We start from the raw sequence: 15526 nt of genomic DNA, 5'->3' as shown, positions 1-15526 counted from the left end.
ATTTCTCTCAATCCAAATATAGCTTAAGGGTCATTTTGCTCAAAATCCAATACCATAGCCCTCTAAGTTTTAACAAAAAACTCAGATAAAAAATATAAAAAAAAATAATTTCTTTTGAACTGGATCTAAGATTTTGAAAATGAACGACTATAGAATTTCCACACAACTCTCAAACTTACAAATGAAATTCAACATTGAAATATATATATATATATATTATAGCTTACCACTTAGTGGTGAACTCGACACTGTAAATGTGATCATTTTTTCGGTTACTATATTAAATAGATCTTCTCGAAAGACCTAAAATATATATTAGAGTTGTGAAATGGACACTCGGATTACAAGTTATAATGAAATTTCCAAAAAATTTAGAATTTCAACTTCATTATTCATTTTTTTGTTATAATATCTTTGAAATAAAAAAATAAAAAATTCAATGTTCAGAATTAAAAATATTCATTCTCCATTTGTCTTTTGGGGGTAAAAATCATCAAAATTGATCTCAATCCCCATTGAAAAATCAAAGTACATGAAGAATATGAGAAAATAGTAGTTTGAGTATTTCAAAAACATTATAATGTGAGATAAGATTTGGGGACTATTAAGAAAAGAAAAATTTATTAAATAGACTATTTAAAAAGAAAGCGTTTCACTAGGGTCCTTTAAGTATTTTCTAAAAGATTTGCAAATCTGAAAGACTCATGGGTAATTTTGAGGTATCTCTTTTTATGTTTTGGTGAGAATTTGAGATTTCCCTTCCGAGTTTTCAATTCCTTGACTTCTATCTTTCATGAGAGACCAACAAAATGCCTGAAATGACCTTTGTGTCAATGTGCCAAACCCTTTGTTTTTTTACAAAAATACATTTCCCATTGTCACGAAAGTGTTTCCGCTACATTCAAAGCAAAAAAGTCAATTCACTCGGCCGAGTTCTTATAAATTCGGGTGGCGGACCGAGTTATGTGATGTACAGGTACTACATTAATTTACCATCTCGCTCGGTTGACATTCGAGATCGAGATGCCTCAGTGACTCATCCGAGTCATATCGGTATCGGACGAGTTTCAAAACCATTTCAGTTTTCCTCCATTATCCAATAATTTCAATCCTTCTCCAAGATGACGACGAGCTGCTGCTGCAGCTTTCGTTCACTCATCCTTCATCCAACTGTAACGCCAAGAACACTTCAACCGTGCAACCCTAACCCAATTCAACCAATCTCGATCTCTCGAAGAACAATAACTCTGAAATCCATCAGAGTTCTTAGAGAAGATCTCGAAGTTGTCGATGCAATATATCCTGATTCTGTTCTGTTGCAGCCAAACCAAAACCTAATTTCCAAAGAAGAAGAGATTCAAGTAATTAGTAATGGAGTTTCGGACCTCAGAGAACAAGAAGAAACTTCAGCTCCGCCAAAAAGTTATTCGAAAAGAGAGTCGAAGAAGGGAGAAGAAGATGAGAGCAGCAACGATGGTGGATTCAAATTGCGTAACGGGAGAGAGGTTTGTTACTTGATTCTTACTTATTTTCTTTCACGTTTTTAATCATTTTTTAAGTTAGAACGAACAACTTACTTGGTGTTAAAAATGGTTGCTTTGTTGGTGAATCTGCACATCGGATTAATAGAAACGATAGGAGAAATGTGTATAAGATTTAGTGAAAATTATTGCTTTTATGCATCATGTGCTTCCCATCCACCAGTTTTTTTCGTGATAAGTGGAAATATTATATTTAGAGCTTGAGGGGGTCAAAATGATCAAACCGAAATAAAGACAAACATATAATAAAACCCGAAAAATACTTGCAAAGAGAAATGAAGAAAGAGGTTAATCCATAGATGATTAAGTATCTCTAATATTACAAACATAATCCCATCTAAAAAGAATATCTTAAAAAAAAAATCTCTTGAAACTCCTTGTATATTTTGCTCCAGAAATAGAGGAAGCCCATGAGAGAGGTAAATGACCACTCCCCTTAAAAATCTCATGGGTTGAAGTTTCTTAGATCTTCAAACCTATACACAAGCCAAAGCAAGCGTGTCATTGGTTGATGATTGAGTTGGATGTTTTTGTCTCTATTTGCATCTGGGCTGGATAGTTTTTATAGAACGGGTGATTTGTGCATTGGTTATGATCGAGAGTGCACAAGTGCAATTTTAAAAATCAACGTGTGCCAACTTTACAAAGAAAAATCAGTCCCAACATAAACAAAACAGTCCAATGTTATTACATCATTCACCAAGAAATAAAAGGAAAACAAAATAAAAACAAAGACAAAGTTAGTCTAAAAACCAACAAGTTAAATATTTCAAAATTCACCAAAGATCAACTAAAAATCTGGTTTGAACCCTCGGCATCTCCAATGGAGTCGTTAAGCTGTAGATACGTGGGCTTCGAAACCTTTGGGGTTTTGAGCTCATTTATACGAGTTTAGGAGTCGCCACCATTCAATTAAGGTATGAATGAGCACCATAAAAAGTTTTTTACAATTTGTTTTTCTTGGCTTATAGTGACTCACATATCCAAAAGTAAAGGGGGAGAGGTCTACCTAGAGAATCTAAGGTAGGCTCGATTGAGGGACAAAGAAGGTGTTAGGCACCTTGCCCCTCCCATCTTAAGACAGTTACCATAGTTGACCAAAAGTGAGATCTGAAACTCATTTTTTGTGTATTTTAAAGATAGAAAATTTTATGAAAATTGACTATATTTTTGTTTTGGAAAATAAACAAACCAAGGTGATGAGCAAGTCCCTACTCGAAGTAGGCGCTTGCTGGAATTTTTTGTGAGCTTGGGACTTTGATGAAATCCATGTGGATTTTATCATTTAAGGTCCCAAAGCTTCATAACAAGTTTATGTGCTTTCCAGGGAGACTTTATTTGTTAGTTTGATTCTTAGGTGATGTTTATGGACTGAACAAAACCATGTTGGAATCAAACTTTATGCATGAAATTTTTATTCATTTTTTGAACTGTTTTTTTTTTTTTTTTGCTCTAAAGGTTGTTGAATATAGGTTTATAGGGGCCTATACTCTTGCTTGAAGCCATTTATAGGTAGGTGGTGCAAAGTGTATGCGTGTGATGGACTTATCAAGAGAAAATTACCTCCATCAAAGAAAGCAAGATAAAAGACAATTATTCTAGAATTGAAATTGTAAGGGATTGAAATCATCTATGCTATAGAAATTAAATTGCATAAGAGTAAATAAAAGTAAAGCAACCTAATCTAATGCTCTCAAGGAGCTTATTGAGGACTTATTGGGGGAGATTACCTCAAAGAGGGATTACTCTCTCTCCCCAAACCTCTAGACTAAAGATTTAGGAAACTACATTAGAAAGCATGAAATTAAACTTGCAAATAGGAAAAATGCTTAAAATAAAGAGGGGGGTAATAAGAAGGGGGATCCTAGACCATAAAATTTGTTCACGATTTCAACCAAAATTGTAGACTAATAAAAAAAAGATCGAAATCCGACCCAAACACAAAACCTAACAAATTAATTAAAGACCCCTCTTTTAACTTATCTGGGGAACATTAATTCGAATATGTATCTAGTTTCCAACAACCAAGAATATGGTAAAAAAAAGAAAGCAGCCCTTTGTGAGACTTTTCAACCTTGTTTTTCAAGGGCAAACTGGGTCTCTTCCTTTATCTTCTTCTTGTTTTTGGGTTGAGCTTCTAGAGATTTATAGAGAGGTTTTGAGAGAATTGGAAGGCTTAGAGAGGTTTGGTAGAGATTTGGGCAGAATTTTTAATCACCAAATGAGCCCCTCTTTTTGCCTTTGAAGGGTCTCCCATTTATAGGATTTTGGGAGATCCTTGGGGGTAAACTTGTCCCAAAACCTTAATTACCCAAATATTTTAGGAAAAACATTCATGAAAGATCACAATTACTTCTTCTAACCTTGACCTTAATGGTCTTTATCCTCTTGTTGGGTCTCACCAATCTTGATCATTAATGGGTATGATGGTAAAAATCCAAAAGTTCTAGAGAATTCTTGATGAAGGTTAGAATGGTCATAAGACCTTGACCTTGAGTCAATGTGAAGGAACCAAACCAAGTGGCATGTAATTAGACGTTAGGTTTTTGGCCTCTTTGGTCTTCCCTTGAGAGAATCTCTAACCAACTAGGGATAAGTTGGTCATTGGGTAGAAGTTCTAGAGAATTCTCTAGGGTGGACAAAAGTGTCATAGGCTTTGGAAATTGGTCAAATTTCATTGAATGCCATGGGAGCTATATGATCTTTGCAAAAGATTGGAAGGGTAGAAGGGGGATTAAGGAAGGATTTCTTGAAGAATAAGCCACTAAGAGGGAGGGTTAAGCGGTCATTTTTCTTAAGAAAATTTGAATGCACATAGACTTAACAACTGTTCTAACTGTCTGGACTGAACTTAAGGTTCGGCCAAGCTAAATTTAACCCTAGCCGAACTTGAGGTTCAGCCAGGCTTAAATTTAACCAGGTTGGGCCTCTTCCAATTGATGAATTCCCGCTTTGATCCTTTGACTAAAGTTGTGTATGAAATTCTCTGTGTTGAGTCCATTCTCGGAAAGTTTTAATGCTCTCGGGCTCGACTTAGGCAAAAATGGGGTGTCTATACATATCAATCGGGAGGACGCATAATGGCAGAGGAGAGGTTTATGATCTCCACATCAATTTTACATATTGAGGATAACAATTAGTAGAAATGAATCCCTGACGAATGAGGCTATGAATGTCGTAGCTTAATCGGTTGGTATTTTGTACTATAACCATGCAGTCACAAGTTCCATCACAACTCACCAAAAAGGGGAAAAAAAGGGAGTTCAATTTAATTTTAACTTCTTCAGTATGTGGTTGACAAGTTATAGCATTGGATGCCCATCACATAGCTAATGGGTCTAGGATTGGCTAGTCTAGAATTTTTTACCGATCTTTAAGATCACAGTTAATCTCACAAACCCAAAATTAGAAATGTGTTTTACGCTCTTATTCGATACGCATTTTTGTTTTGTTTTGTTTTGATAGCATGCTATTTGGCAAAGAATTATTGGGCTTGACTTTTTTCCTCAGATATTTGCAGAACGAACATACCTTGTTGGCGTTGACTCCAAAAGTGATCAAGATAATTCTTTTGGTACAGAAGAATCACTCAAAGAGCTAGCTCAGCTAGCTGACACTGCTGGCCTTATGGTTATCGGTTCTACGTCTCAAAAGTGAGTGGCCTTGTAACTTTATGCAAGAAAAAGTTTTGGTGTTCTATCTGAGTCAGATACATGGACATGCAACTTAACTTGAGAAATGGAGTTTGGTTCTGTATAACATTTTGCTCTCGTTCTAGCTTTCTTTGGGAAGGGTGTTAGAAGATGTTAACATTATATAAACTAAAATTTGTTTTAGTTCTGCATCGTTATGAGTCATAACTAAGCAGCATGTTTCAAAGTTTTGTTCCTTTTTGGAATGTCTCAGCGTTCTGCTGAGACAAGAATGAATGTTTTGGTCAAGATTGCCTCGATTTTTATCCTGACTGAAACATTGCCTTGAGACCAAATTTTAAACTTTTGTTAGAAATACATGGACCAAATTTTAAAATGTCATTTTTTTTGTTAAGGGGATAATGTCTGACATCCATGTATTATTTCCAGGAATTTTTTATTATGACATTACACACATAAGCATGCATGCCCTGCCCAATGGTTTTTCTTCTTTTATGGGGTTACCATTTTCAATTGAATATTTCTATCTGAATGTCGAAGTGTGACATTGATGGCTATATTTTTTAATACTACCACTAGATATGTCATATCTTCCAGTCTAACACTAGGTAATTATTAATTTATTATCATCATGACTGAAAGCTTCATACTATCTGGGAATGTCATAGTCTCGGCTGAGGCCCGAGTGAAATGTTGAATGTTTCAGGATTGTCTTTGTGAAGACAATTTCTATTTTATCTTGATTGCGACATGCTCAAGATGTTATTTTAAACCCTAGTTATTATACAAAGAGTTTGTATTTTATGATTTAAAATAAAATGCCAAATCCGTTGCACCCATTTTTCAGGGGGTACTGGAATGCAATACCATCTGTGTTGGTTCCTAACGCTTTTACCTTTTCCTGCTACATGGACATGTCCCAACAGTTTAACCTAAACCGGCAACATATGCAAACTTATTATATCATTTTCTTTTTAATCCATGTGGGACTTCTTTATATTCATATATTCTAATGAGTTTTTGAATTCATCACTTGTTAAAAAATAACAATAATGAGCATATAATATTAGAATTTCAAACATCTTCGTGGGCCATATGCATGAAATTCTTTTATTATTGTGCTTTTTAATATTTTTAACATATTCTTCATCTAGCTTCAAAGCTAAATGCTGCTAGACGATAGTGAAGGCACTTCATTAATTTTTAGTTATACTTATTACTTATGGTGTAGGCTTGCTACTCCAAACCCAAGGACCTACATTGGATCTGGCAAGGTTGCAGAAATTAAGAATGCTATTCATGCCCTTGATGTTGAGACCGTGATATTTGATGATGAGCTGTCAGCAGGGTAAGATTCTGAATTACTATATATTATTTTTGCCTTGAATATGCCTTGGATTGAATTCAATTGTTCTTTAAAGATTAATGTACATCATCTTGACAATCTTTAACACATTTTAATGTGTACTACTTCCAAATCTAAAGCCTAATCTCTAAGCAAATTAAATTTGCAAATTTTGATTTCCCTAGTTTCCTTATCTGGTGTCAAACTTTCAACTTTTTTTAACAAATATGCTCGTGTCTACTCTTTTGCTTAAAAGATTTCCTTTGAAAAATATAGAGAATTTAAAAAGACAGTGAAATCGACCATAAAAGAAGCCCACCTTGGAGGTCAATATGACCATGGTTCAAAATTTCCTATGGTCAAGGAATGTCTTGACTGAGACATCTTGCTCTCAGTGGTGACCAGAACATGATATTGGAGGAATTTCTCGGGCTGGTTTCTTGGTATGTCTTGTAATATGTTGGTCAAGACAAACTTGTTTTTCTCTTGACCAAGACAAGACATCGAGATAATATTTTAAACCATAGATATGACATTCCAAGGAAGGATACAAAGAATATTTTAAATCATGGATATGGCATTCCAAGGAAGGATATAGAGTAAATCAACGGAAATGATCCTCACCCTATCAATATATCTGATAAAATTACAAAATCATCCTTTAAGATAATGGTATCTTGAAGGCCAAGTAACCTTTCATGCTCCTTTCCTTCCAAGTACCGCGAAAAGAAAAAACCCTCCATGGAAAATTTGATTTCCCCATTTCCCTATATGGTACTGAAATTTCTATCTTTTTTAGTCTTAACCCTAGTTAGCAATTCGGTCAATGACAAAAGCATGCTACAGGAAAAGTTTGAATATAATTTGGATTTGTTATTCTAAGCTTCGTTTAAAAGTTTGGTTAATAGAATAACTTAATTATTTTACATTAAAATTATTATTACTTTGAAGTGCCAACTTAGCTAAGTGGTAAGACGTGTGGAGTGTTGTTCCCACGTCCTAGGTTCAAATCCCCTTGAATCCATCTTCATTTGCTAACCACTAATCCTATACCTATAAAAAAAACAAATTATTTTTATACATGAATAAAATGTGAACAATACGTGCCTAATATTCAAGGAAGTGCTAACTTAGCTAAGTTGGTAGGATGTGCAGAGTGTTGTTCCCTTGTCCTAGGTTCAAACTCCTTGATCCCAACATCACCTTGCCAACCACTAGCACTTTACCTATTACAAAAAAATCAAGGATTTCTGGTAAGTGGATATAAAATTATACTTTTTTATAGGAAAAATGAAAAAAAAAAAAAATCCTCACTCTGGGTTGGTGAGGATCACAGGTTTGCTCTGAATTGAAAATATGTTCATATACCCGTGGTCAAGATTTAAAATCATTTTTTTAAGAAAATAGATAAAGAAAATATTTTATTAATAGAAAGAGAGGTCGAGGAGACCAACCCAAAGGAAACAAGAAAGAGAAAAAACAACACCCTATGAGGGTTCTTAGAATCCTTATACGATTTCCCCCACAAAGACTGGACAGAAAAAATTTACTCCTGGAGAGAACCTTCTTTATCCTCAAATATCCGACTATTCGTTTCTTTCCAAAGACATCAACAAACTGCAAAGGGAGGAAACACCATAGAATATGCTTCGATCTTCGAAAGGCACTTCCCCAGAATAATCAAGATTGGAACAGCGATCGGACTGAAGCAGGGAAGCACCCTTCCATCCTGTACAAGGAGAGTAAATGGGTCCAAACCGAACGAGCCAAAGGACAATGCAATAACAATTGTTCAGCTGATTCTCCATCATGTCTTCATATGCAACAAAAGTTTGACATTGAGAATCCCCTCTCGATAAGCTGATTCATAGTTGCTTTTCCTTCCGCGAGAAATTCATGACTCTCCATGATCCCAAAGCTTTTCCATCAAGGGGAAAATACATGCAAGTGCATCTGTTAAGACCCTAGTTAGCAACCTGTCATATTGTTCATGTTTAATACAAGCATGGCAGGGTTTTAAGTTTCATTCCGTTCCGGAATACTTCAGTGGAACATTCTATTTTCAGCAAATATCAGAACAAAAAATTGACCCCGAAATGTTATGGTCAAGACCATCTTGAATTTTCTCCCGACCCAAACACTACCTTGAGATGAGGAGGATGATGATTCGCATATTTGGGTAAGTATTCTGGTTCCTCAAGGTTATATCATGTCAAATTCATGGAGTTTCTTATGCTTTCTATTCACAGCACATTCATAAATGCTACCAAGTAGAGGTCTAAGCACCCCCAATATGTGGGTTTAGACCTAATTGGATTTTGTGTCATCGTCATCAAGGTTGCCTTCTCCCAACTGTTTGGGGCTGGCAGCTTGTATTCTTTTCCTACAATTAATTCTATCCACAGCCATGTATCCCGTTAGGGTGTGTGTTTTATAGCTCCTATAGGATTGCCTTTATTTTTTATTTTTATTTTTTTGAGTTCTTTGTTACTAGTAAAAAAAATTTAACAAATTAAAAAATAAAATTTCATAGACAAATTTATGCCAGTAACAGTTTTTTTTTTTTTTGGGGGGGGGGGGGGGGGGGTCAGAAACAGGCTTCTGTAACTTCATTTATTATAGTTTATCATTTTATTATTCTATACGAAGTTTTAACATTTTATTATTCTATTTTTCGTATTAAAAGACACTCATGCTGAGGGTATGCAAAAATACATTTCAAAGCTTAGATTTTATTTCATATTATTATAAATATCAATTTCTAGGCAACTACGTAATTTGGAAAAGGCTTTTGGTGGCGACATTCGAGTTTGTGATCGCACCGCTCTCATTCTGGATATCTTCAACCAACGCGCTGCAACACATGAAGCAGCTTTACAGGCGAGTATATCATGTTTTTGAATTATATTAACGCTACCTATCAGTAATATTTATATTGACTAGAATGAAATCTTTTTTAGGTTGCACTGGCACAAATGGAATACCAGCTGCCACGACTGACAAAAATGTGGACTCACCTAGAGCGTCAAGCCGGAGGCCAGGTGAAGGGTATGGGTGAGAAACAAATCGAAGTGGACAAGCGTATCTTGAGAACTCAAGTAAGTGGTACTTTTGGGATTATAAAAAATTATCTGCAACGTTTGTATAGTTTGAAACCCTGTTTAGATCATTTGGCTATGGAAATTCCACATCAATTGCGTGAGAAAAGATCCAGATACATCGTCACGTGGTCTGTTGATTCCTCATTTTGTAGACTATAAATTTTTTATGGTATTTATTTTTTGATGGCTCAGATATTGTCGATAGTTCCCTATCATAAATATGTCATTTTAAAACTCAATAGCTTGTAGACCTTGTATATGGGACGCAAATAATCATATTTTGTTCTGCTACCTCTTCATCACATCAATTACTTTTGTCTATTTTCAATAATGTAACTTGGCCCATGATTAAGGTAATAGTATCACATATAATCGTAATCTATTATATTATTGCAACTGAAGAAAACTTAAAATCTATGTTGATCACTAAGATAAGCACTAGCTTATGCTTTATAAGCGCGAAGTTGCTATATGTCAACTCCAGACAGCATTCACTCCATCCAGCATATACATTCCTAGACAGTATATTAGCTTCTCCTTTGTTATGTTGAGCCTTTGTGGATCACCATCTCCTTTGTTATGTTGTCCCATGATTTATCTTCTTCATTCATTCTTTGTTGTATGACGGAACATGCCCAGTACGGTCACAGAGTTTTCTTGGGCGGCCTATGAGTACATTCTCCTCAAGAGGTAGTAGGATTTGATGGCTCCTTCCTGTTGTTATTGGTTGGGCTCTTTGGAAAAGAAGGAATAGACACATTTAAAATGAAAGGAGTTCCAATTGATTATGTTGAAGTTTAAAGCTTCCTGTACGACAGGTCTACAATTAATAAAGATAGTAAAGTTCTTTTATTTAAAAATTTGTGTTCAAATGAAAAGTTACTATAACTTTGGGCTCGTTGTTCTGTATCATTTGTCATTTATACTTTGAGGAACTCCTCTATCTTCTAGGTAGTTCTATTTTTTTGGTGTGACTCTTTCCATTCTTTAATAAAAATACTTTTACTTATAAAAAAAAAGAATGCTCTCGAAATATCATGTTTTCAACTGTCAAAACTGTGGACACTTATGGAACTTCCACCAATTTAAACTGGGGTACATGCATTATCTCTTGCATGCTATTCTGATACATATCTTGACTTCGTTAATACTGATTTGTTTTATTACATTGTTTTTCTTTTATTTTTGCATATTGTGGTCAAATATATGTGCATGCAAACTTTTGTTGCTTTATATGGAATTTGAATTGATCCTACCCATGGAATTATCGACACTACCCTCCTGACAGATTGGTGTTCTGAAAAAAGAGTTAGAATCAGTTCGAAAGCATCGAAGACAGTACCGCAACTGTCGTTTTTCGGTTCCAGTCCCTGTAGTCTCTTTGGTAAGTAGGCACATGGTTGACATTTGACATTAAACAATGTTGAGATCATGATTATTCGTACTATATCTGAGTTTAATAAACATTCATCATTGAAGCCCTATCCCAAAAAATTGCTGTCAGCTGAGCGAAACTTGGTCCTCCATTCAATTATGTCCAAAGCCATGTCTCCAACTAATTCAGGGTGTTCTTGTTTGTTCTCACTACCTCAATCCACTTCCATTTTTCCTCACTCTTTTAGAACCCTCAACTTATACATTCCTTCTAACTGAGGCCCTTTTACTAGTTTTATCTTTCTTAGTCTTTTTAGCCATGCATCTCAGCATCTTCATCCCCTTTACACGCAATCTATGAACATGTTTCTTAGTCTATTTCTGTCTTCAAACTTTTTTTCTTTTAATTTGATTGGGACACGTCAGTAACTTATCCAGAACACGTCCACTTTAACCACATAGCTCAAATTATATGGACAACATCCTCCTAAATCTTTCCAATTTCATGGACGCTCAAATTTATAATTTTACCTTTCTTAGTCTTTCGATTCGCCTATCTCACCATCCTCATCTTTGCTATGCTCAATCAGACATATTTCTTGATTGTGCAACATTCATCTCCATAAAGCATAGTGGTCTTATTGCTGTCTTATAAAATTGTAAAGCCCTACTTAGTAAACATTCAACGCATTATGAATGTTGCAGGTTGGATACACAAATGCTGGAAAGAGTACACTCCTAAATAGGTTGACTGGAGCCAATGTTCTTGCTGAGGATAAATTATTTGCAACACTTGATCCAACTACTAGAAGGGTACAGGTTAGTTTAATATATTTATACTATCTCTTACTGCCTAAAGCTTTATTAAGTTCTCTCTTGATCATAAATTAATATTGGAAAAAGGAGATTCACTGGAAATGGGTGTCTTATGTGTGGATGCAAAACTTTTAATTAATTTTGATTTTTTCTAAATATCATTATGATTTTTTGGAGACCTAATTTTAGAATAGACAGAAATTCCAGATACTAATTGAAATGAATTTGTACGAGTAAATTCTCATTCCGTTAGCACTGTCTTGAAATGTTTGATTCTCTGGTTTGCCCACAGATGAAGAATGCGAAGGAATTTCTTCTAACAGATACTGTTGGATTCATCCAAAAGCTACCAACTACACTGGTGTGCTCATTCACAACTTCTTAAGTAGTCGTAATCTTTTCCAAAAAATTGGCTAACTTGTTTTGAGGACAAACATTGTCGAACAAGAGGTTCTATTAAAACATTTGAAGCCACTGGAATCTTGTGTTTCTATCTTGTAGCTATGTTTTTGCTACAGGTTGCTGCTTTCAGAGCAACACTGGAGGAAATATCCGAGTCATCACTTTTGGTGCATGTGGTGGACATTAGGTATAATTTGAAAAACCTATGATGGGATCATTTACTTTTGATCAATATTATTAGTTATTTAGCTTATCGTCACTTATAAATAAATTTTTATCTTGTTTTACATATATAATCAAGTTCAGCCATCCACTGGCACAGCAACAGATAGATGCTGTTGACAAGGTTCTCTCAGAGCTGGACGTGGCATCAATTCCAAAGTTGATGGTCTGGAACAAGGTACAGCTATATTGGTCATACAGGTTTGGTTTTGTTTTTGTTTTTGTTTTGCCAAGTCCAAAAATTGCACTTATGGTGATACACCATCGGTTAATAGGATAAAAGTCATGGAAAGCTATACGATTCTTTTTCCCATTGAAAATTGCCATGAGCATTAGCGATTTTTTATGTAGTCATTCAGCTCTGCAATTTTTACTGGTGAACACCTAATCTACGAGTCTGGTAGACGATAGACCATAATGAAACTCTTCCAAATGCCCGGTTGGTACACAAGTCTTCCCTCCCCTCTATGTGGGTGGGACCTACCATTCAATGTAGCCAGCCTAGGTGATCCGTGGTGCAGAAAACTAGGCTGTCAATGGATTGGATCAGGCCCGAAATCCATTCCAATAACTTCAGGTCTGGATCGATGTTTTGAATTCCGATAAGGATCCGATTCGATATCTTATTGGATCAGATCTGGATCAACCATGTCCCAATCCGATCATATGTTAGAAAGTATATGAATTATATTAAATATTTGTTGAGATATATAAAGTTTACTTAGATTTTATATCTAAAATCTGGTTTGGCCCAATCTAGACCTGATCCGATTGTTAATGGATCAGATCTGGATCTTAATACTGAGATCTAATAAAGGTCTGATCTGATACCTGATTGGATCAGTCCCAGATCCAATCCAATCCTTATTGGATAAGTCCCAAATCGACCCTGATCCGATCCATTGACAGCCCTACAGGAAACGACCTAGTTACATTATTGTACATTTTGTAACCTAATCTGAAGACTTCTTTTCAACACCATCCAGTCATACTATTTAATGATTGACCAAATGAAAGTGATGAGAAAGATGGTTTTGCTGATCCAACCATGTTGATCTTTGATATGGATCCAAACATCATGTTTGTGTGTCATATATGTGCTCTGGGTTTCTGTTACATCATTTGATAGTGTACAAGTTGAGTGCATTTGTTTTCTGCTTTTGAGTATTATCAATTTGATCCATAAGGTTAACCATTTTCAAAACTAACCTCGAATTTAATACCCGGCAACATCAATCCGAGGTCAAAACACGATTTTTGCAACTTCTTATTGCAGGTTGATAAAGCTAGTGATCCTCATAAAATCAAGACAGAAGCAAATACAAGAGAAGATGTTGTTTGTGTATCTGCTTTGAATGGTGATGGTTTACAGGATTTTTGTGATGCAGTTCAAGCAAAGTTGAAGGTATGGGGTTGATTTTAATTTTGTAAGTTCCTCGAGAATGGTTAATTTATATTAGTCTGACTGGATGCTTGCCTGTAAATTTCAATGCATTTGTTTAAACAGGATTCTATGGTGTGGGTGGAAGCGCTCATCCCATTTGACAAAGGAGAACTCCTAAATACTATACATCGGGTTGGAATGGTTGAGGGAACTGTGAGTATTACTATTCATGGCCCTTAAAAATTTTTATCCATATGAATCACTTGTCTATTTGTTGTGGACATGGTTTTTAAACTCGTCCGAGACTGAGACGCATTGCTTGAGTTAACTCGGTATCAGAGCTGAACGAGACCAACTCACAAAGTCATTTTTTGACCGAGATTTGTGAGTCACAGTGCAATTTATTGATTTGTCTCACGAGACGTCTCAAACGTATCGGAAAACTCGTCCAAGACGACTCGGTATCGGAACTGAATGAGACGAGACGAAATACCAAGTTTAAAAACCATGGTTGTGATAAGTGAAAAGACACACGCACACACGTATGCAAGCAAGCAAACAATCGAGAGTAGCTTTGGAAGCATGAACTCCCATGATGTAACTTCTTCAAATCTATACATTAAGATGGTCCCCCCTCTCTCCCCTATCTTTCTCTCCTATAAAGATCATATCTTGAGGAAAAAATTATTGCCTTTCCTCTTCTTTCCTTTTTCAAGAATATCCCTTCAACTTTATATATTACCTTTCCACTTCTCCCTTTTTCCAATAATACCCCTCCAACTTTATTGTCTTTCTTCTCCTTCTCCATTTTTCAATAATACGCTTCCAACTTTTTTTTCTTTCCACTTTTACCCTCTCAACCCCAAAAAGGATGCCTATGCTTAATAGGTTTAGCATATTATAATACTTAATAGGTTATTTTATTGTAAAAGAAACAGAACTCGCTTCCTGGCAATGATGTACTCTATGAAGATCACATTACCCGTGTGACATCCAGCCGGTTTGTGCATGTCATCTCCTTCGTTTAAAATTTCCTAAAATCTTGAATGCATTTCACAAATGTCATTATTACAGTAAATGGATTGAAATTCATGTAAAGGGTCTGATTTGATTTCAGAAGTTCTAATCTATTGATCATTGTTCTGAATATTAGCTTTGCCTTCTTCAGTCTGTGTTGCGAGAGCATCTAGCCACTTCTACAATTATTACGTTGATTGAATTTAAAAATTGACTTCTTGTAACGTTTCCAATAAATGTCTGTTATATGTAGGAATACGTGGAGAACGGGACACTGGTCAGAGCACACGTCCCACTTCCGCTTGCAAGACAACTCACACCGATGAGGCAACTCCGTGTATCATAACCATCAAGTTGCCTTGATTGTGAATCTGACGTGGCAAGTATTGTGAGTCCTTCCCTGAATACTCCTCTGTATTTACCTAGTAATGTATGTGTAATCTTCTAGTATCAAATGTATCATACAGCAATATTGATAATATAATAAAAAAAGGAAAGAAAGAAAGAAAAATATATTGAATTCCCTTAAATGTTTTTCGTATAATATATATATATATTTTTTTGCGAGCTTTGTGTAGTTGCTGTGATGCACTCTTAGTGAAAAAAATGGTCAAGTGCTCTGTGGACCACACGCGCAGGTGTTTGATTGTGCATGGGAAAATATTAAGGGT

General features: G+C 35.4%; 1 protein-coding gene across 1 annotated transcript; it reads left to right on the top strand.

Annotated features, from left to right (window-relative positions):
• The first annotated feature begins 1096 nt into the window (after positions 1–1096).
• On the top strand, positions 1097–15385 carry LOC147403634 (GTP-binding protein, HflX). The gene is made up of 13 exons (XM_086439280.1): positions 1097–1505; positions 5052–5194; positions 6426–6542; positions 9305–9419; positions 9500–9637; positions 10929–11024; positions 11720–11833; positions 12123–12191; positions 12349–12419; positions 12539–12632; positions 13731–13859; positions 13962–14051; positions 15109–15385. The coding sequence occupies exons 1-13, from the start codon at positions 1122–1124 to the stop codon at positions 15199–15201; spliced, it is 1653 nt and encodes a 550-aa protein (XP_086295406.1). The 5' UTR covers positions 1097–1121; the 3' UTR covers positions 15202–15385.
• Positions 15386–15526: the final 141 nt, after the last annotated feature.

The sequence above is a fragment of the Akebia trifoliata genome, chromosome 4 (assembly GCF_017979445.1).
Source record: "Akebia trifoliata isolate Shusen 1 chromosome 4, ASM1797944v1, whole genome shotgun sequence".
Taxonomy (NCBI): Eukaryota; Viridiplantae; Streptophyta; class Magnoliopsida; order Ranunculales; family Lardizabalaceae; genus Akebia; species Akebia trifoliata.
This window is presented reverse-complemented; position numbering and strand designations above follow the sequence as displayed.